General features: G+C 42.7%; 1 protein-coding gene across 2 annotated transcripts in view; it reads right to left on the bottom strand.

Annotated features, from left to right (window-relative positions):
- Window positions 1-19,783, bottom strand: part of LOC147883718 (Regulator of chromosome condensation (RCC1) family protein) — a 43,316-nt gene extending 23,533 nt beyond the window's left edge. The window contains exons 1-10 of one of the 2 annotated variants that reach the window (XM_087398060.1): window positions 19,370-19,783; window positions 18,800-18,873; window positions 18,613-18,697; window positions 17,974-18,531; window positions 17,615-17,860; window positions 7,783-7,826; window positions 6,613-6,694; window positions 5,982-6,109; window positions 5,446-5,536; window positions 5,231-5,274 (exon numbers count right to left, since the gene is read on the bottom strand). In XM_087398060.1, the coding sequence (XP_087254186.1) occupies window positions 5,231-5,274; window positions 5,446-5,536; window positions 5,982-6,109; window positions 6,613-6,694; window positions 7,783-7,826; window positions 17,615-17,860; window positions 17,974-18,531; window positions 18,613-18,697; window positions 18,800-18,873; window positions 19,370-19,544 (1,527 nt within the window). In that variant the 5' untranslated portion in view covers window positions 19,545-19,783. Of the gene's footprint in view, window positions 1-5,230; window positions 5,275-5,445; window positions 5,537-5,981; window positions 6,165-6,612; window positions 6,695-7,782; window positions 7,827-17,614; window positions 17,861-17,973; window positions 18,532-18,612; window positions 18,698-18,799; window positions 18,874-19,369 lie in introns of both variants that reach the window. The other variant, XM_087398061.1, reaches the window with a different exon arrangement.
- Between the last annotated feature and the right edge of the window lie 698 nt (window positions 19,784-20,481).

Genomic DNA, 20,481 nt, shown 5'->3' with positions numbered 1-20,481 from the left:
ACCCAGTGTTTCATGCGCATACCAAGCATATTGAAGTTCACTATCATTATGTTCGGGAGCGGTTGTCAGCAGGAGACATAGAGTTGCCCTATCTTCCCACAGAGGACAACATTGCAGATATGTTTACAAAGGCACTTCCTCGTCCCAAGTTCGAAGTCTTCCGACAGGCTTTACACTTGGTTCCCTTTGTTACATGATCTGACATTCCTTGTACATTCATAGGTGGCTATATCCTTTTGGATGAACATGTGCCACCATGACCAGAAACTACCAGGTATTCTGAGACGTTTCCAGAGTACTTCAGCCCATCCCATGGAGGGGGGTTTGTAGGCCATCTTCTAGTGGTTCTAGTGATGCCCTATAGGCCATGGTATGTGCCTTGCAGGCATAAGTGTAGGCACTTATAGTGTTAGTGCCTTTTAGGCCACATAGGACACTTAGTCCTATGTGACACCTAGGACACTTAGTCCTAGGTCTAGGTACAAGTACTTTGTACTCGTGTGTTATCATCTATCTAAAGTTTGACGTGACTATTGATCTATTGACTCGTTACGTACCTGCACTCTCTCTTTCTTCGTTCCGTACCTTCAATTTTCGAAGAAGAGTTTCATCTTCTTTAGAAAGATGGTTACTTTTCTTTGAGCAAATAACCGAACGGACTTCTTCTAGTTTGAAAGCAACTTTCTTCAAAATCTTCCCTTTCCATTTTGATAAGATATTTTTAACTCCTAAACATTCTTCTAATTCCAAAACAAACTTTGAGATTCCCTTATCGATAGCTTTAAAAAGGCAAGACTCTTTAAAAGAGTACAATCGAAATTTTAAGCCTTTCATGAAAAGGTCTCTTAGGTTACTAGAAAGCAAAATTGAGGTATCAGTTGTGACTACATGTCCTAAATCAGCATCAATAAAGCATTGGAATCTCTTACTTTTACAACAACAAGGTTCTTTAAGGATAGAAGATTTTGAATGCTCTGAAAGCCTTTTACGTATCTCTCCATAGTTGAAAGCCTTTTGTCCTAAAGTTTTTAAATACTTCCGAGCTACTACTGGATGCTTCCAAATTCTTCTCACAAAATGAGGGAGAGAATCCATTACTTCAGGAGACTTCAAAATGGAGTTTAAGCCTATCTTGTCAAGTGAGGGAGAAGTAAAAATACAAATCAAGAGTTCCTTATTTAGATAGACTTCTTTGCTTTGAAAGGAAGCTTTTACTTTTAAGAAGTGATTCAACGAAGTTTTAAGTTGTATATAATGGAGCTTATTTAGATTCAAATCCTCAAAAGAGAAGTTTTCCAAGGTGTATTGAAGTTTAAAAAGAACTTTGACATTATATTTTTCAAAAACTTTTATTGAAAAAAGACCTAGTGACATTAATCTATCTAGGTAGAGTAGTCTTCTTTTATAGTCTCGAGAAGCAAAAACTCTTGGAACTGAGGAAGTTAAAGGAACTAGAGGAGGAGGAAGTGGAGGAAGAGGAAGTGAGGAAGGCAACTCACGAACTACATGTGAGATTGCAGGAGAGCTAGGACAACCTCGTAACATAACTTTAGGTTTCCATACGATGTTAGGTGTATGACTATGTTGGTAATGATGAATGTTAAAGGGCTTGATACGAGTTCTCCACATCAAAGGGTTCTTTTTAGAGGTTCTTTTATTTTTACGAAGAGTTGATTTTCCTTCCAAATTAAAACCTCTTGGGAAGGAAGTGTGTAAAGTTCTCATCCAAAACAATTCATGAGGACGAGCAGCCTTGTAAAAGTCCTTGGCATTATTAAAATGGCCCTCTATATGCTCAATGGGAAAGCAACGAAAAGATTCAAAACCAGACTTTGCCATTGTTGCATATAAGGGTTTTGAATTCTCAATTAAGGAATTCTTCCTATGAACTTTTCTAGCTTCCCTAACATGTTCTTGAAAACGAATAAAAGCTGTCCTATAGGTTTGTCCTACATAAAGCATATTACTACTATGTATGTTATAGACAACATAAATTACTTGCGTGGCATGAATAGGACTAATAGAAATAGAAGTCTTGAGATGCTTGTTTCTAAGACGTCTTAGTTTATTAAGAATTCTTATGTTATTATTAGTATAATGAGTGCTAACTAATAAAGTCTTAAAGTTAGACTAATTAATGTTACCTTCCCCAAAATCATGAAGATTATTCATGTTTGACCTAGCTAAAAAGTTATACCTTTCTCTATATATGTTTCTTCTAACTGTTTTGTTTTGATTTACCGAGCTAGACCCAACTAAATCACCTACCAAAGAGACAAGACCATCACTAGAATTTCCAATGTTGTTCGGTGAGGTCAAACGATCCAACATTGGAGAACTTGCTTGCACTCTCCCTGCCCATCCCAAGGCAGTTTCTCCCTTGCTATATCCCCTAACTCTAGCAGGAGCGAGACTAGTATTTAGGGGGGGGCTTGCTTGCACAATCATTACTCGTCCCAAGGTAACTCCTCCCTTACTACTACAAGGCAATGTCACAGGAGCCAGATGACATCCCAGGAGATCGCCCTGTTGGTTTCCAAAAGGCGAATTCATCATAGCATGTATCGCTAATGCCAATATACCCCCAAACTGGCGATTACAATTAGGGTTAGCCAGGGCCCCAAGGCCACTGTAAGAACTTAATCAACCTAGAAGCACCAAAGAAAGAGAAAGAGAAAAGGAAAGTTACCAATAATTTATAAAATAAATAAATAAATAAATAAAATAAAATAAAATAAATAAAAAATAAAGCGGTCATACAGTGAAATAAACCAAGGAGAGCAACTAAAACAAAACGCGAAAGCATACTTTTTAAAGAAATAAAATTAAGAATAAATAAAATTAAGAGGAACGCAATGCAATGGTGAAGCTGCTCGACAGCAAAGAGCTCAAGGAGAAGCCTGATGATCCTGCGCCTGAGCCTGGAGGAGGAGGAGCAGCAAATAAAAAATAAACAAAAATAAACAAAAAGAAAAGAATTAAAATAATAATAAGAATAAATGAGAATAAGATTAGCTGTTGGGGCTTCTGCACCCGCGTAAGATAAAACGATGTAGTTGAACAGCTGATCACCACTTGGACGAAAATTCAAAGAATTTGCATGTCCGCTAAGGTGATAGAAAAACATACCTTTGTAAGATTAGAATAAGTCCAATCATACAAATTTAGAATTTTTGTTGTTCTAAAGATAAAAAATCTACAAAGAAAATAAAAGAGAAAATGAAAGAGAAGAAAAAAGAGGTAAACAAAAACTTTTATGAAAAACAAAAGGAAGACATACTTAGCAAGCAAAGCAACACTTATGTCGTCATCAATGCCCAAGCATAAGCAGCTATACTGGGTTTCTAAAGACCCGCGAAGAAACGAAGCAGGTGACTTAAGCAAAAATAAACAAGCAAGTCAAGAAACAAAAACTTCCAAAAAACTAGAAACTCTCTCTCTCTCTCTCTCTCTCTCTCTCTCTCTTATTTAAAACATAAAAAGCTAAATGGCCCTTTACACTTATGTCTCGTTTCTGCAAAGAGGCAAAAATACATTTCTAACTTAGAAAGCACAAGTATACACAAACAACCATTTCCAAAAGAAAGACGGCCAGGCTTTTAGTCAAAAGAAATAGTCCAAGCCAAAGATGACTCCGGATGAGAAGGCTAAAGCGGGCATTACGGAAGGCTATCTACAGCCCGACGAGCAGAAGCGGTACCACCAAGAACATCGCTGCTTTCATTGCCACCACATCGCTGGGCATGGCAAGAAGGATTGTCCGAAGTGGCTTGCCGAAAAGGCTGCGAAAGCACCTACTTCGTCCGTCGCCAATGTACCCAACTCATCATCAAGGCTTTGTTCTGAGCAGGGGGAAAAACCTCTCGTAAGGGAAAAGTGCCCCTAGCTCACTTATGGATTACATTGGTCACTGCCTAGAGTTATGACAATAATTCTAACAATAACTATCATCATCATCATCATCTCTCCCCTTTGCTTCAGCCCTTTGTGGCTATGAGTTTTCATTTCCATTTGTAGTACTTCTCCCATAGTATCACCTTCACGACTAAGGAGATCAACCATACAAGTATAATGTTCGATGGCCGGAGCAATGCCATACTCTATGCTCATGGCCAGAAAGTACTTCCAGCCCTCCTCGACCAGACACACGTGACTGCACACAGCAAGAATGCTAGTAAATGTGACCTCGTTTGGTTGTATGCCTTCTTGTTTCATTCTCTTAAACAAATTGAACACAAGTCCACTCTCTCCTTGGCGAGCATATACTGCAATCAATGCATTCCATGTTACAACACCTCGTGTCGGCATGCATCAAACAACTGGGCATCAACCATGCTCCCACATTTAGCATACATATCCATTAGACTAAACCCCTTTGTCCCTTGTCTCTTTTTTCTCTCTCTCTTGTGTTTGACAACAAAACTAATTTGTAAGATTACATATATTCTAGTTTACGAAGGTACATTTACTGTTACAACGGTGACAAAAATCCAAGAAGCTAAGTACTCTTAAAAGAGGGCTTAATTTCTGTGAATGCCTCGTCTGATGTCATGTTCTGCTAGCCCATGGGCCAATCATAATAAGAATTGTGGGTATGCTGCGTCTTTTATGAGAGCTGGCATTTTGAAGTTCCTTTTGGAGGTTTCAGACCCTTCCCATATGCATAGACACACATGCCTGCACATGTCTAATACATTCAAACAAACGTGGTGCATGTATCCATGCACATGTGTCCCACATCCATGACTCACTAAAACAAGGTGGAAAAAGAAATAATGAAAACCTGGAAGCAACAAACCTTAAGACTACATGGTGGCTTTAATTATAGGAATTTGTAATTCCAAGGGGTGTTAAGAATGAAGTCACAACCAATTCTTTCTAGTTTAAGTGGTGCATTGCTCTATTAGTAGTCTCTTCTAAAGGTTTTTGCATAGAAATGCTTATTTGTCTAAATGTAATACTCTAGTTTTCATAAGCATGTTGAGTCCAGAGTTTTGGCAAAACTCATACAAAGGTCTCTAATATCTATATACACAAATGCTCGTGTGTGTGGATATATGTGTTTGTATGAGAGATGTTTAAACTAGGAAAGAAAGAAAGAAAGAAAGGAAGAAAGATGTAATAACGTCCTCGGGAGGCCTCGTGGGACATGAAACAACACTAAGAGTAAAAGAGAAAAATAGTTATGAAAATAACTTGACATTTTTTAAATAATCGTCCAAGGTCTTACCTGCCCATATTTGTTCCAACCCCAGCAAAAGACCTTCCCTGCATCTAGAGAGTCATAAAACCAAAAAACAAACAATCAGTAAGTCTTTACCATAGCAAATTGAGGCTTAATCCAAATAGCTCTACAAACCAGAACTCTGATATTAGCAGGTCTTTGATAGTTGGTGTAAGAGTCAATATTAGACAATATATATGTAATTAGAAGACCACAATCACCTGTACAAATGGCACTATGACGAGCACCACAAGAGACAGATACAGCATGCTCATTTGAGAGAACAGGTGCTTCCAATAATCTCGGAAACGTCTGTCACCACAGTTGACGTATAAATTTAAACATTACTTAAGATGCAAAAATCAAGATCCACAATCTAACGAAAGTACACATTATTGTAGAGGGTCAAGAAGGAAAGTGCTAAGTTTGGGTATCTTACTTGTTTTCCTTATTTATTTGAATAAATATATCATTCAACAAATTTTCTATCAATCATTGTTCTCGCTCTACTGCAGCAACTATTACCTCTGTCCAATCACTGCTTATCCAAAATGAATTTTTGAAAATGCAATAAGTGAGCTACTTTGCAAACTCTCATGCAGACAGGTTTAGTCAAGTTGTTTCGAACTCACAAGCACTAACAAGGTTCCTGCAGAATATGTCCAATTTTTTGGGGATCTACCTAATATTAAAAAACTGACAAATTTTTGTTTTCTAGACTCTGAACCGAGTTGATATATGGTAAAAATAGTGTAACCTCTGCTTGATCCCCTCCTGTGCCGAGCTGACCAAACTGATTGCCACCAAAAGAGTACACATCTCCAGATTCAGTAATACAGACTGTGTGCCACAAGCCTGCAGCTACTGCTTTTACTGGCAACCCTCCTAACGAAGAAACATAACAAGGACTCAATTCATCATCTGTACTACCCTGGCCACACTGCAAAACAACAAGATAAGTTAAGATAATGAGCATTCATTATTAAAAACTGGAAGAGAACTGATATTGCCATGTCTGTACTTATATTGTGGGGAAGTGAACTGGACCAAAGAAAAGACAGAATCTAAATGTTTTTTCTGGAAAAAGTAAAATGAGACACTTCATATGTGGAGCCCTGCCAGTGCCACTAGAGTTTGCTTATCATGAAATCCATCAATCATTCAAGTCAAAGATTGCCATTTTGGTAGAAAGATGAGCTAACCTGAGCCTGTCTGCTTGGTTTTTTAAAGCCTAATTACAACACGTTGCACTCAAGGAAGAGGAAACAACATACAACTGTCAATTCGCTATCAACATGATAACTCTCTGCGAATCATAAGACACAGAGATTCCAAAAATTTGCCCGTTTTTCTACCAATAGAAACTTAGTGGAATGGCATGTGGATACCTGACCTTCCACAGCAGTCTGTTAAAAACAGCACAGAATGCCAGATTCCCAAACACGGTATCCAATGCCGAAACTTGAAAATCTTCAAGAAATTTCCTTGCACAACAAAGAACCTCATAGCTTTGAACATTCTCAATATCTATTCAAATGTGCTACGAGATACCAACAAAATTTCTCAGAAGCCTTACTGGGAGCCAAAACATGTATAACAGGAGACCACATATTGCTTCTTAGTTTGCTGTGAGCATCTGACCAGCACACACTTGTGAAAATATAAAATACAGACCAAGATAATCCAACTGAGGTTAGAAACCTTCCAAGGAAAGAATTGCAGCAGCAGCCTGAGATGAACCTGGAGGCGTTGTAGAATCTCAGCACCATTGTGCCCCTCTTAAGGCCTCATTCATATCAGGTTCTGCTGCTGCTACAGGAAACCTGCTAAGAACATTGTTGCTGTTACTGTTCCAGAGAACTAATTGGTAAAACAAGTACGAAAACATCAACTCGGTCTAGTATACTAGTGAGAAGCCACTTGTGGAATAGTATTATTTATTGGGAAGAAATATGTAGAAAACCTGACCTTGGTCGGAAGCCTCTCAACTCCTTCCTTGGAATTGACCCTCAAAAGATAAAAGGCCAAACAAACAAGCAAATGACCAACGTACTTCTTTCTTGTTACCACACTTTCAACCTGGAAATGCTCATATCATATTTAATAGAGATATGTTTCCTCTTTACAACCTATTGTAATTCCTAGGAGCCATGTGCCTTTTCCACCTATGTCTTCAACAGAAACATTATCTAAAGAATAAAACGATGTCAAGGTATGGCCTCTAACAGTACGCACATTTAACTAACCAGTAGTAACTCATTGTGACCCAAAATCCTTAGATTATGAGGTTCAGAGGACTAACATACAGTGGTTACAACTCAAACTTAGGTTGACACACATCAAAAGAAGCCATTTACTGGTCTTCATCAAGCATGCTGCATGCTTGATGAAGTCGTCTTTCATGAGAACAAAGCTGGAGTCTGTATGATTTTGACAGAAAGAGTGAGCTTAGAGCTGAACCCTTCATGCTTCTTTATGTGATATGGTAATTGCACTTTAGTTCATGAGACATCGACCCAAGGAGGAGTAAGAAAAAAGTAGTAGTCTGTGATGCTCACCTGCCCGTACAAACCCCAGCCAAAAGTCAATAATGCTCCAGCCTCTGTGGAAAAATTAAGTTCCCGTTCAGTTACTCAATGAGTTCAACAGCACTAGTATCAAAACATCCAGCATACAAAGCATGCATCTCTCAATAAAATATCTTGTTACAGATGGCAACAGGTTTATTATAATTATTATGAAAAGAACATGAAGCAAATTTGTATCAGCTCTTTACAATGTTCTTCACTTATCTTCCCTGAAAACCAAGCTCTGAACTGTTGTCACGCTTAGTCGAAACCCCCAAGGGGTGGTCTATTCAGGTCACCAATACTGTCAACAAACCCCTAGCAGTCTAGATGCAGGATAGCCAGCCACAGGCTTACCACAAAACCACTTACCCGAGAACCTCTGCCTCAACTGACGGATACTGCTCATTAGTCAGTGCAAAAGAGGAGAACCTTTGGAAAGCAGACAATCCCAGAGAGGAGAGGTAAATCACCTCTTGGGTGGAATGGTTCTAATAAGAGGAGAGGCACTGCTTAAATTGCTTTCAACTGCCCGGTCAAGGGCTCCTTGAAAGTTGTAGGGACATTCAATCTAGGCCTCTCTTGGCTTGAAGGGCTCGTGCACTTGTTGTTAATTGCACAGGCCCTGTCTTTGGAGTTCTTATGGATGGGCGGGTGGGGCAAATTTTGAAGATATCCTGCTTGCGTGATGTGTTTGATGACAGTCAATATTCTGCACATTCTTGTTGCACTTCAATTGTTTGAAAACTTTGTCTCATGTCGAAGCCAAATGGCCTTTACACAAGGAAAGGCAGAGCAAGAATAGAGGGAGAGCCTAGCAAAACCAAGGAACCTGGAGGGAGGGAGGGATGGAAGAGCAAGGAGTAGGAGGAGCTCATGAGTTAGGAAGTGGGCGCGTAATCAGTCCCAGGGAAGCTAGATGTACAGGGAGAGTGCATGTGACATGCAAACAGAAGGGCCGGCAATTTTGTCAACCAAGAGAGCCAACTTCACTTCAGCTCATGAAAGATTTTGGTCGAGGCCCCATAACATTCACTCATGGCACTTTCAAATCTTCATTTCACACCGCCTGTTCCATAGGTACAGGTTTCACCAGCTCCTTAGTTCCCTTGGTAATAGATCAGATCATTTGCAGCTGAGGTCATCATCTCTGAGCTTATGGAGACTTGTTATTGGTTTTTTTTCTTTTCCCGTGAAAAAAACTTCTATTAAGTATAAACAAAACCCGCGAGAGCAAGCTCAAAGCAGAAATACAACATGCACTGCATGAAATAAGGTCTTAAAAAGGGCAAAAAATCTCCCCTTAAAAAGGAGGTAGAAAAAATCTAAGGCTGAGGCTGAAAATGCCACCGCAACCCTGTAGAGGACTCTGAGAAGAAAGGGGAGCCTCTCCATTACCCAAGGAACGTAGCCCTCCTAGCAGAGGGTGCTAGAGAAGATCCCTGCATCCTCATCCAAAAGCATGTACAGTATCTGTCCAAATATTGGCCAAAGTATGAGGGGGGTGGATGTGGGAATGATCTAGGGCCTCTATGCATTTGGCTCGCCAGATATGCCATGCTGAAATGCTAGCCAGAATCTCCCAAGAGGAATCTACCAAAGCATGCACCACTCTGAAAGGTAAGGCTGGTACATCACACAGAGGGTATGACTCAACCAAGTGACACTGAATCAAGAAAGCAGAGAAGAGTCATGCCTCCCCTCAGCCTCAAACATGATCACCCTAGGGCCATGGATAAGCGAGTGAAATCCTTAAGGTGCATCTCTGGATCTATTGTGCCACATGTGCTCCAAAGCCAATGTGGGATGGTGTCCTGAAAACTGCCAATGCAACAACATGAAGTGCCAACAGCCAACTCGTCTTATCTGCTCAACCTAGGAGTCCATAGGGAGTCGAAATCCTTAAGGTGCATCTCTGGATCTATCGTGCCACATGTTAGCTCCAAAGCCAATGTGGGATGGTGTCCTGAAAACTGCCAATGCAACAACAGAAAGTGCCAACAGCCAACTCGTCTCATCTGCTCAACCTAGGAGTCCATGCTAGACAACCAAACTAAAAAATTAGGAAACTCCATGATCACCATGGTCAATGGGTGGTCCCAAAAGATTGATAGCAGGGGGCTTGCCCTCTCAAAAAGATATCCATTCAAGGAGGCACCTGCCAATGTGCATACTTGAACAAAAGAAACATCTCTGACAAGGGTGGCCGGGCCAGCCACTGCTGGTACCTGATTGCACCCCTTGAAGAGGGCTTCCCTTTCAAAGCCAAAGAGTCACTCAAATGGTTTCCATGTACTACTAGGGTAAGAATCTATTGCCCAACAATGCCCTTGTTTGCCAATCACATGAATGTTTGCCAAGGACACTCGTTCACAAGCTCAATAATGTCCAAAAGATGCTATGCGGCTCTAGCATGCAAACTCATAACAAAACGTTAGCGTCAATTGTGCATTGCACCTCTCACACTAAAGGGAACATCGCTCGGAAAATTCGCCCTGTCATCTCCTGTTTCTGTGAAATGACAAAATCCAGTGGGGCATACTCTCACCATTCGGCAAGCCATATCTGAAATCTTGTTCCATGCGCCAAAGCAGTGCAGTTGTTTTGCATTCCATTGAGCCAAGTGATATACTTGTGGTTCAAAAGCATCTTTATGACTAGACTGCGGATTTGAGCAAGTTTGGAGGAGAGGTAATCTCTCAAACTTCCCTCTACACTACGGGTGAGCTTGGAGGAGGCCTGAATTTAGCACTACCAGATCCGCATTAAATTTTGCATCAAGGGCACACCATGACCTAAAAGGTGGGCATTTGAGAAGACCCATGTTTAAACAGCCTATCAAACCCTCCCATGCCTTGAAAATTGAATTGTTCTTCAAAAAGGCATGTTTTTGGGGCTGCTTTCAAGGCTCAGCGCCTAGAGTCAAGCCTTAAACAACAAGCTACCTAATAAGGTCCTGCTATGCATCACCATATCAATGATCTCCACATCATGATCTAGAGGTCCCCTTTTGAACTCAAGGAGAATCACAATCTCCCACACCACCTTCACCAGAGGGTCTCATGTCTCAGTTGGGCAGACTTTGTAAACCCACATTCCTATAAATGCAAGACCACTAACACCCAACTTTCACTACTAGACTTGTCCTTGGGAGGCATGTGTCCCCTGGATACTCGACTATAGGCCTCAATCCTTTGCTAGATTATTGATCTTCCTTAAAAATACCCATCACATGACGTCAAATATTGTCCCCAAGACATGGCTGGTCATGAAGAACCTACATCCATGCTTGCTACTCATGGCTGGTCAACGAATACCTGGCAAATCCTCATTCCATAATCGATATACACAATCCATCGTTGTATATCCATTTCAAGTTCACAACCATAATACCATACACAACCAAAGATAGCATTGTTTGAATTGTAAGGAAATTTTAAATAAAAGAAAATATAAAGAAAATGATTTAAAGGGATATAATTTTTTTTTCATGTTTGCTCATGCTTGTTACAACTTTGCTACTAGAGGGTGACACACTAGACATTGCTTTTGTATTGTGTTTGTTGTGGACAGAAATATAAGTTTTGTTGGTTCTACATCTCTCCTGTGCATTATCCATTTAGTTATTGCACATCTACATTGAGTACACATAAGGAAAGAAGTTTTGGATTCCACATATAACACACTGTGCGAGTTCCTAGGCTCTGTTAGTGTTCTGCTGTGTATACCCTCTGTTTCGTCAATTTCTAACACCAAATTCCTGATTCTGATTTTATATGTTGATGATATGCTCTTAACTGGACATTCCACTTGGCATATTGCAGCCTTTAAGGCTGATTTGCAGCAGTCGTTTGCTATGACAAACTTGGTTCAGCTGCGCAACTATCTTGGCATTCAGTTTGCTCATGGTAAGGCGGGCATTATATGAGTCAGTCCACCTACATTGGACAGCTCCTACGCAAATTTCACTGCATGTCCAAATACATTGGACATGTTAAGGCAGGCATTATATGAGTCAGTCCAAATACATTGGACAGCTCCTACGCAGATTTCACTGCAAACCAGTTTCCACACTTGTGAAGTTTGCTTCCTGTTTCTCAATGGATGATGCTGCTAGGCCCTTTACCAAGGCAGAACGAGCAGATGATCCACTCTCAAAAACACAAACTAATGCCGTGAGAGGTCAGCCTCTGGCTGCTCCATCAATCAGCAAAATCTCTTAACTAAAGCGGACCCAACCGCAGACTTAAGGCATCCACCTAAAGCTCAACTCAAAATAATCAATCACCAATCTTGCGATTGCTGAAGAGGACACAAGCACTAGGTGCAACTGGGCCACCCTTTAAGGGGAGCTTTCTGCATTGCTCATCCAAAACGCTTGAATGATTAGAATAAAATGCTGCTCCTCCTCTCTACTGCTACTCTATGCACTGATATCTGTTGTTGCCTTGGGGGCTTAATGTTGAATAAAGGACAATGTGGTGGCCTTTTACAGGCTGAAGCCCCGTCCTAGTCAGCCCAACTTCTGGAAACTGAATGGCCCATCAGAGCCAATCTCAGGGACCTGGCTTACCCAGCCAAACCTGTGGCAGTCTCTCACATGGCACATTAGTCTGCTGACATAGCTGTTGAGTGCTGGAAAATGATGCAACTGCTGATGTGTCCCTCTTGATATGTTTGTTGCCTGCATGGCAGCCCAGCTACCGCTGCTACTGCCATCTCTCCTTATGCTGTTTAGCTGTGTTTGAGGCCATGCAGCAGACCTGTACTCTCTGCCTGGCTGCTCTTTTTCTTGTGGCAGCTTTTGTTCCGGTTGAGGATTAAAGCTGCTGCTACAGCTAGTCATTGTCCGCTGAAGCTGAAAGACTATTGAAGGTTGAAGGTCTCCTTATGATTTCCAAGGAGGTCTAAATACTCCCTCAGTACACACATCCTCATCAATCCATAGTGCCCTCTAAGAGGCTAGAGCCATGATGTTTGATCTTGAAAAAATATAATCTCTATTAGTTGCAGTAGATTGTGCAAGCTAATTACTCTGATTTGAAAACCTCTCTTCATCAATAATCTCTGGCTCCTCTTGGTCTAAAATGGCCTATAAAGCTGATCCCACAGATGTCTTGAGCCAAGAAATGTGGAATAATAGAAATGCAAGGTCCATTTTTCAGGGCCCGTCAAGCCTATGACTCATTTACGTAACACTTAGGCCAGAACATTGACTGGTTGCAAATCTTCAACTAACCATCAGATTCTGGATCAACATCGTGCAGAGTTGAAGATTTTGGATCAAGATCGTGCCGAGTTGCCAAACAGGGTTCTCCAGAGGAATGGTTGGGATCTCGATCTGACAATCTTCCTGGAAATCCATCTTCAGGATACCAGGGTCCTGTACCTGATGGACCTCATATATGTGAGTTGTTGTCTTTGCATAGAACCAGTAAAACATACATGCTGAATTGATCACGACATCGAGGCACATCGTGTTCTTGATCCTTGTGGTTTGTGCAAGCTTGATCCTTGTGGTTTGTGCAAGATACATGACACAGTCAATGCTTATTTGCAAAAATGGCTGATGTACAATCTCAAGGAGTTCAGGTAAATCAAATTGCTTACCATGAGATACTATTGTCCTGGAAAAACTACCAATGGGAGACATAAGCATATACATCCCACTCACAATTGTGTCCAGAACTTACATTCCAATTTTTCTAACTGTCTTTCATCCCTCAATGCCTCCTGGCTGTGTCATATGCTGCATACAACAAAGCTGAACAGAACTCTGATAGAACACGTAGTCTAGCTTTGAAGGGCAATCATCATGGATGGCATAATCCTTTAACTCAACATCTGAAAATGGCTATGAACAAACTTCTGTTAATGAAATCTCTGCTTCAGGAATATAGTCTGTCTACACCCAAACAGCTGGAAATTCTACTCTATTCGACCTATGAGTAGGACCACCAAGCAGCCATTGTGGTCTATAGCCAATTCAAGGCCTGATCATCTAAACTCTTCAGTACCATAGAAACCTTCCATTTTCCAGAGCATGATGACAGATAAGAGCTCCTTGCTGTACATTGACCCGTGTGTTGGACAACAGCACAACCATTGTGATCAATAGCCACGTTAGGGCCTGATGATATAAACTCTTCACCGTTAGGAGCTCCTTCCTATACACTGAGCTTCATCATTCAGTAGCATGAAGGCCAACATGCAATTCTCATTGTTGTTCTTGGAGATGATGGTGAAGTAACACTCGGATTGTTGAACATGAGATGAAAATCAAGGGGTCTGTTTTTCCACTGTACCTAGAGATGATGGAGAATAACTTTCATTGTATTTACTGGAGATGATGGAGAAATAACTTTCAGATTGCTTGAACTTGAAATGAAAATCAAGGGTTCTGTTTTTCCATCATACCTTTGAGGTTTCATTTTCTCAAGGATAGATGCCGCCTACTATGGCTGGGCTGTTTAGAAACCATCTTAACATCATGTGTTTAATATTGTGCATAGCACTAACACATAGAGTGCTATAAAGGAAAGGGTTAGATGCCCTAACCCTAACCCTAAATGGGTTTCTACATTTTCAACTAAATCTAGTGTACAGTTAGTCATTTGTGGTGTGCTCTCTAACTGCCCTCTCTCCTCATCTCCACTCTTCTCTCCTCTCTTCATATTTTGTCAGGGTATCAAAGTAACCTTGCCTTCCGTTGAGGCATCAAGATCCTCGTGAGAGTGATTGAGAGATCGAAATTGAGTGAGCATCCTTTCATTCCGATGATGAAAGATTTCCTTTGAGATAAATTTCTGTCACAATTTCGTCCATTTGAGAGAAATTCCATCTATTCTTCGAGAGAGAGAGAGTTCATTGAGAGATTCATATTCCTTTCAAAGTTTTCTGTCTATTTCTCTTTCATTTGTGTGAGGAATAAAGGATTGTGAGAGACTTCTTGCTTGTGAGAGAGAGAGATTATCTTCTTGGAGAAAGCCATGAACTCTATCTGAGAGAGAGATTTAAGGTTTCTTTGAGAGCTAGTCGACCTATACCCGACTGGTATAGCCACAGCAACTATCTACAACAAAATGAGCCACCGGTAACCAAGCATAGTGCCAGCCTAAAGATAGCCTCAACTATCTACAACAAAATGAGCCACCGGTAACCAAGCATTGTGCCAGTCTATTTCTCTTTCATTTGTGTGAGGAATAAAGGATTGTGAGAGACTTCTTGCTTGTGAGAGAGAGAGATTATCTTCTTGGAGAAAGCCATGAACTCTATCTGAGAGAGAGATTTAAGGTTTCTTTGAGAGCTAGTCGACCTAGACCCGACTGGTATAGCCACAGCAACTATCTACAACAAAATGAGCCACCGGTAACCAAGCATAGTGCCAGCCTAAAGATAGTCTCAACTTCTACAAGAGACTATCTACAAGTCATAAAGACGGCCCAGTCGTGCCGCTCCAACAATTTACACGACCGATTCTGCAGAAACTCCAAACTCTTAGCCGACCAAACTCCAAGGTGCATCGAGTCTCTAGACCTCGACGCCTCAGCACAGTACTGACGAAAGCCGCCATGCTCACGACTAGCAGTGACTACATCTACAACATACTCCAAGGCTGCAAGCCTACAACGATCCTCTCTAGCCGGCAAATGACGGAACAAGCAGGCGGCTAGCCAACCTGCAACGAGCTCCAACAGCCAGCCCACGTCCATCGCTAACAGCCTCAAGCACAAACGACTACCTCAACAACTGCAAACGCTGGTTGTTAGCCCCAACACCAGAGATCCCCTAGGAATGAGCTGGGTTTCTATGGAACAGGTCGGTTTTTCTTTCAGCCTTTTCTCGGTTTTTTCCATACTCACCACCTTCGGGGCTGCTGTTTTGTATGAAGTCTTTCAAGCTTTGATAGAAGGTTCCTTTCTTCGGGGAGGGGCGGGGGGGAGGGGGGCGGGGGGGGGGGGGGACATCTTCAGCAGCCACCAGGCGGCTCACAGCAAACGGGCTGCTCAACCGACTAAGGCAGCGCAAGCAGCTCCAAGGTGCCTCCAACGAGGCCTGAAGCTTCTCCAGCCACGATTCCAAAGCAAAGCCAGCCTCCACCCCCGCTACGGCGACACAATTGGACCTCCACCGACGGCCAGAACCTCGCCATAGCTCACGGAGCTTCTCACACGGCTCCTATGCTTGCACGGAGCTCAGTCCACCGGACAGCATGCGTAGAAGCACACCGCTTCAGCGACCACCACGGCCTAACGAGCCTTCTCGCGTCTCCTACAACGACGTCCGACGCCATCAATTCCTGCGCCACACGCCTACCATCTACGAACGCCAACGGAACTTAGTGACGAAATCTGAAGATTCTGTTGGGAATCCCACTGATTCCGTCAACACAAGTGGCAGGGTGAGCACTTGGTCCTTAGCTGGCCACATGGCATTTCTTATCTGCCACGTCATCAAAGACTTATGTCCTGCCACGTCACACAGGTCCACGTCATCAGCTGAGTCACCATTGACACGTCAGCACGCTGACATCAGCTGCCACATCATCCTATGTACTCCAGCCCTAAGTATTCTTGGGGCAAGGCCATTGAAGCAATAAAGAAGTAGACAGTTAGCATACATGCAAATGTTCCATGACACTGATGCATGCTCCTTGCCCGGTGTGTAGCAAGCACTCTCATCCCCCAGATTAAACCAGCCCATTGAGGCTGATCTTGTACTCATAAATGGCTTCTGCATTTTCTCAGAGGGGCCCCTCTGTTGGCTTGCATTCATTTCTTTGTACCTATGCCTGCAAATTTAACACAAAATTAAAGCCTATATCGAAGGCCAGAACCATGTCGTAGTAACACCTGTTCTTGTCCGAGAAAGGCCTACAGCAGAAGACTCAATGCAAGCAATGGTACAAGAGATTGCGAGCAAAAGATGACCTGCACACTGCAAGGATAAACAACAAAGCCCGAAAGGAACTGCAAGGACCCCAACAAAAGTAAGCAGAGTCCAGCTCATGCCACATGGAGCTGTGCAACTTGGACTTGCATGCAGCAGTATGCCCTACACAAGACGACATCTTCTTGTGTCAGCCTATAAAATCATACGAATCAAGAAGACCTATGCAGCCTAGGGTGGCCAGACTGCTGAATGGAGCTGCATGCAGCTCCTGTATGCCAGTCTAGAGCCTACAAAGTGCATACACTCGGATATGGACTTGCACGTGGTACAAGGAGACTTGTGCATGGCCTGAGGCTTGGTGACCCAACATTAAGTGATTGTAACAGTGAATCAACCTTATTTTATCACCGCAAATAATGTCATTGTAGCAGTAAATGATCCCAGAGTAACACGTGGTCTCCAAGCGAATTGTTGGATGGCACCAACTACTGCTTCTGGAAGTTTGAGGTAAGAATCCAGCCTTGCCAGGAAGTTCAAGCCAATGCAAAGAGGAGAAGTTGAATCAACTGTGAGCTCCTACTGCCTGGGGCACCCTAAGAGAATGACGCAAATGCCTATGCACTGCTTCACACATCTAAGACGCCACAACCTCTGAGCACCCTGAAGGTTCTCTATAAAACCGCAGATCCAACAAGGGTAGGCAAATAATAAGGAGCTACATTTCAGGACTAATGCCCAGTTAATATCTTGAATTGCAATAGGTCAGCCCTGTAAAAAATACAGCTCACATATACAGAATACCACTCCCCATAGACCTGTAAAAATCTCACCTGACAAACTGAAAGTTCAAACATTCTATGATTACCATATCATACTGATTCAATCGAACAGAGACTAGCCCGAACTGACAGTGAAGCACAACAGTGGTCACCTGTAAGAACAGCACTGTGACGTCCTCCACATGCAATAGCTTTCACATAATTTCCTGGAACCTTCAGTAAGACTGGCCCATCTGAATTTTTGTTTCCCCTGCTGGTGCTGGCATGCAAACTTTGCCAATGAGAAGAAGTAGATTCAATGCAGGGTACAGGATGTGGAGATGAAACTGTTCTGATACGCGAACCCAGGCCTAATTGTCCTTCACCTCCATAGCCCCAGCCCCACACTTGACCTGTGTCTGCACTCAAATGAAAGAATCTTCATAGCCATCAGAGTAAGGATGAAATGCATGAAGCAAAGTTGAAATTCAGTAGCACAGAAATACAGTTCTCCACATTGCAGACTTCATACCAGAAAGAGCTAAAGTGTGTCGTCCACCTGCTGCAACGGACACAACTTGGACTCCTGGATGCAAAGTAACGAGGCATGGTGGAGCAGATACGTTCTCATCATTACCCATGGTAGAGCTCTCTGATGTAGTGGCTTGCTCCGCAGCTAGCCGCCTTTTCTTAGCCCCCTCATCACCTGTTTTTTCGAATCCTGTCACATTTCCTGTGCTGGGGACTCTTGGCACCTTACCACCTTGTGACTTGCTGCTTGGTGATGGAAGGCCTCCTCGCAATTTGTCAACAGGAGAAGGAACTTTGGCTTTCACACCTGCTGCCAAAATGTTACCTTTGTTTTTGAAGGCCGTGTCAGCAGAAGTAACTGGTACAGGTTCAGGAAAATCAGTCTGCTCATTCAGATGAACTCTTGCAAGCATCTCTTCATCGCCCCCATCTTTCCCCTCTGCGTGACTTTCATATATGTCTTTTTCAGCGCCTGCCAGTGCGCTAGCAGCTTGATCCATGCTAGACTTTGTTGTGGGAACACACTCTTTCCAACCCCAGGTGTAAACCTCCCCTCTTTCTGCAACAATTGGTATCGTTGATTAGAAATAGTTCGCATGCACTCTATGACTACAAATTCAAAACTGTTCCACCATGTTACCTGTCACAACAGCACAATGAGCCCAGCCTGCTGCTGCTTGAATTATAGGAGTGTCTGATGGTAAGGGAAAAGGCTCTGGCCTTTCCTGCAAAGAGAACCTTCCCCTTCCAAGTCAAAATAAGGATTGTTCTTTTAACCATGTTGAAAGCTCTGGACACTGCCAAAAGATAAGGGAAACGAAATTTACCTCATGCTTGCCTGATGTGACATAACTCTGTCCAAGATCATCGGTTGATCCCCACGTATTCAATTTCCCTGATTCTGTAAAGAAATATGACGAAAGAGGAAAAGTTAGAGAGTTTTTGAAAACAACGTCATTTTCATAAGTTGTATCAGCAATGTAATTCATCCTGGAGATCATAAAGACTTCTTACAGGCACTGAACACCTTCTCCGGAAGCTGGATTCGTTCATTTCAGCAAAGAGACAGGAAGATGTAGAGAAGAGAGAGACTTTATTTTCTATCAAACTTGTACGCATGGACTAGAGAAATCCTCTGTTACGACTGTCACAACTCTGTGTCCGTGAGCTAATTCGAAGAACAACCGTCTTGTCACGATCAATGAGTCTAACGCAACACTGCTATGGCGAAGCTATCCCTTCCCAACTCTCCATAACTGTGGCGATACAGAAGGGAAGAATCAAGAAGCCATGGCTACATCACTCTAAGCTTCAAGTCCTGCGAGAATGGACAAAGAGGCGTACGGATCGAGTGGGTCCGAATTTTGACGAATTGTGCAATTTCGATCCAAGCATACCTGAGATGGCGAGGGCAAAGCCGCAACCACCACTACAAACAGACTTCCAGCCATCTTCAAGCAGTGGAGGAGGAGCGGGCATGGGATGAAGCAGCGGAGTGCGATGGGGAGAAGCAGCAGGGAGGTAACCCCACATGAGGACCTTATGATGAGAAAGTTCGTCCCGATTCGGCATTGGGCAGGGAAGCTGCGGGATACACTGGAATGTGAAGAGAAGGGAGGAGATCTCTCTATCTATCTCACTCTCACTCTGTCTGTGTCCGTTCGCTCTGTGTCTGTCAAGAACCGTGTTGCTCTCTCCCTCCCACAATCTCTGCGGTTTTTTGGTCTCTGTTTCTCTCTCTCTCGGGTCCTGTCTCCCTCTGTTTCGCGCTCTGTGTGTGTCACTCTCTTTTGTGTGTGTGTCACTCTCCCTCACTGTGTGTGTGTGGGACGCGTCGTTGTGAATTTGCTGGAATTGTTTTGGGGTCTAAGAGAGAAGGGAGTAAGGAAGGGTCTGACACGTGGCGTCATTTGATAGGCGGAGGCTCCTAAGATTTGCTGAGCGCCGCGTGGCGGTGCAGGATCCTTCGGGTGAGGAGAGCCTCTAGCTGGTAACAGCCGGTAACCAGACCTTTTTCACCGGCGCAGCCTGTGGCCCCCCGCAATCATTTGCCCTTTCTAGAGCTTTCTATGCAAAGCCCCAATATAGGTCCATTTGTGCTCTCCCTCTATCTCTCTCTCTTACAAATTCATTTTCGCAAGTGCTCCCCTCTCTACCTAGCTTGCACCCCTTCGTCTAATGCCATGTCGAGTACTAGGCGCTCACGGAGTCTGCTCGTCCATGCATGGAGGTGTTACCAAATGGTTAGAAGCATGCCCACGATGTTTTCATCAATGAGTGTAAATGACCTCCAAAAATTCATTTTTGCCCTTCTTGCCTTCTAACACCTCTCTTCATACCAATCCCAAAACTTCTCTCATGTGACCTTTTCAAGTGAGCAATCATAGCAGCAAGCAACGTGTAGTAAAGGTTTTTTTTTTTTAAAGAATAAAAGCTTGCATCAAGGTAGGTCCAAAGAAGGCTTTGTATCGGGTAGGTTGTAGAAAGTGACTACTATAGTAGCATCGTC

This window comes from Dipteris shenzhenensis, chromosome 27, assembly GCF_047967505.1.
Source record: "Dipteris shenzhenensis isolate YYH24624 ecotype China chromosome 27, Dip_SZ_1.0, whole genome shotgun sequence".
Classification (NCBI taxonomy): domain Eukaryota; kingdom Viridiplantae; phylum Streptophyta; class Polypodiopsida; order Gleicheniales; family Dipteridaceae; genus Dipteris; species Dipteris shenzhenensis.
This window is presented reverse-complemented; position numbering and strand designations above follow the sequence as displayed.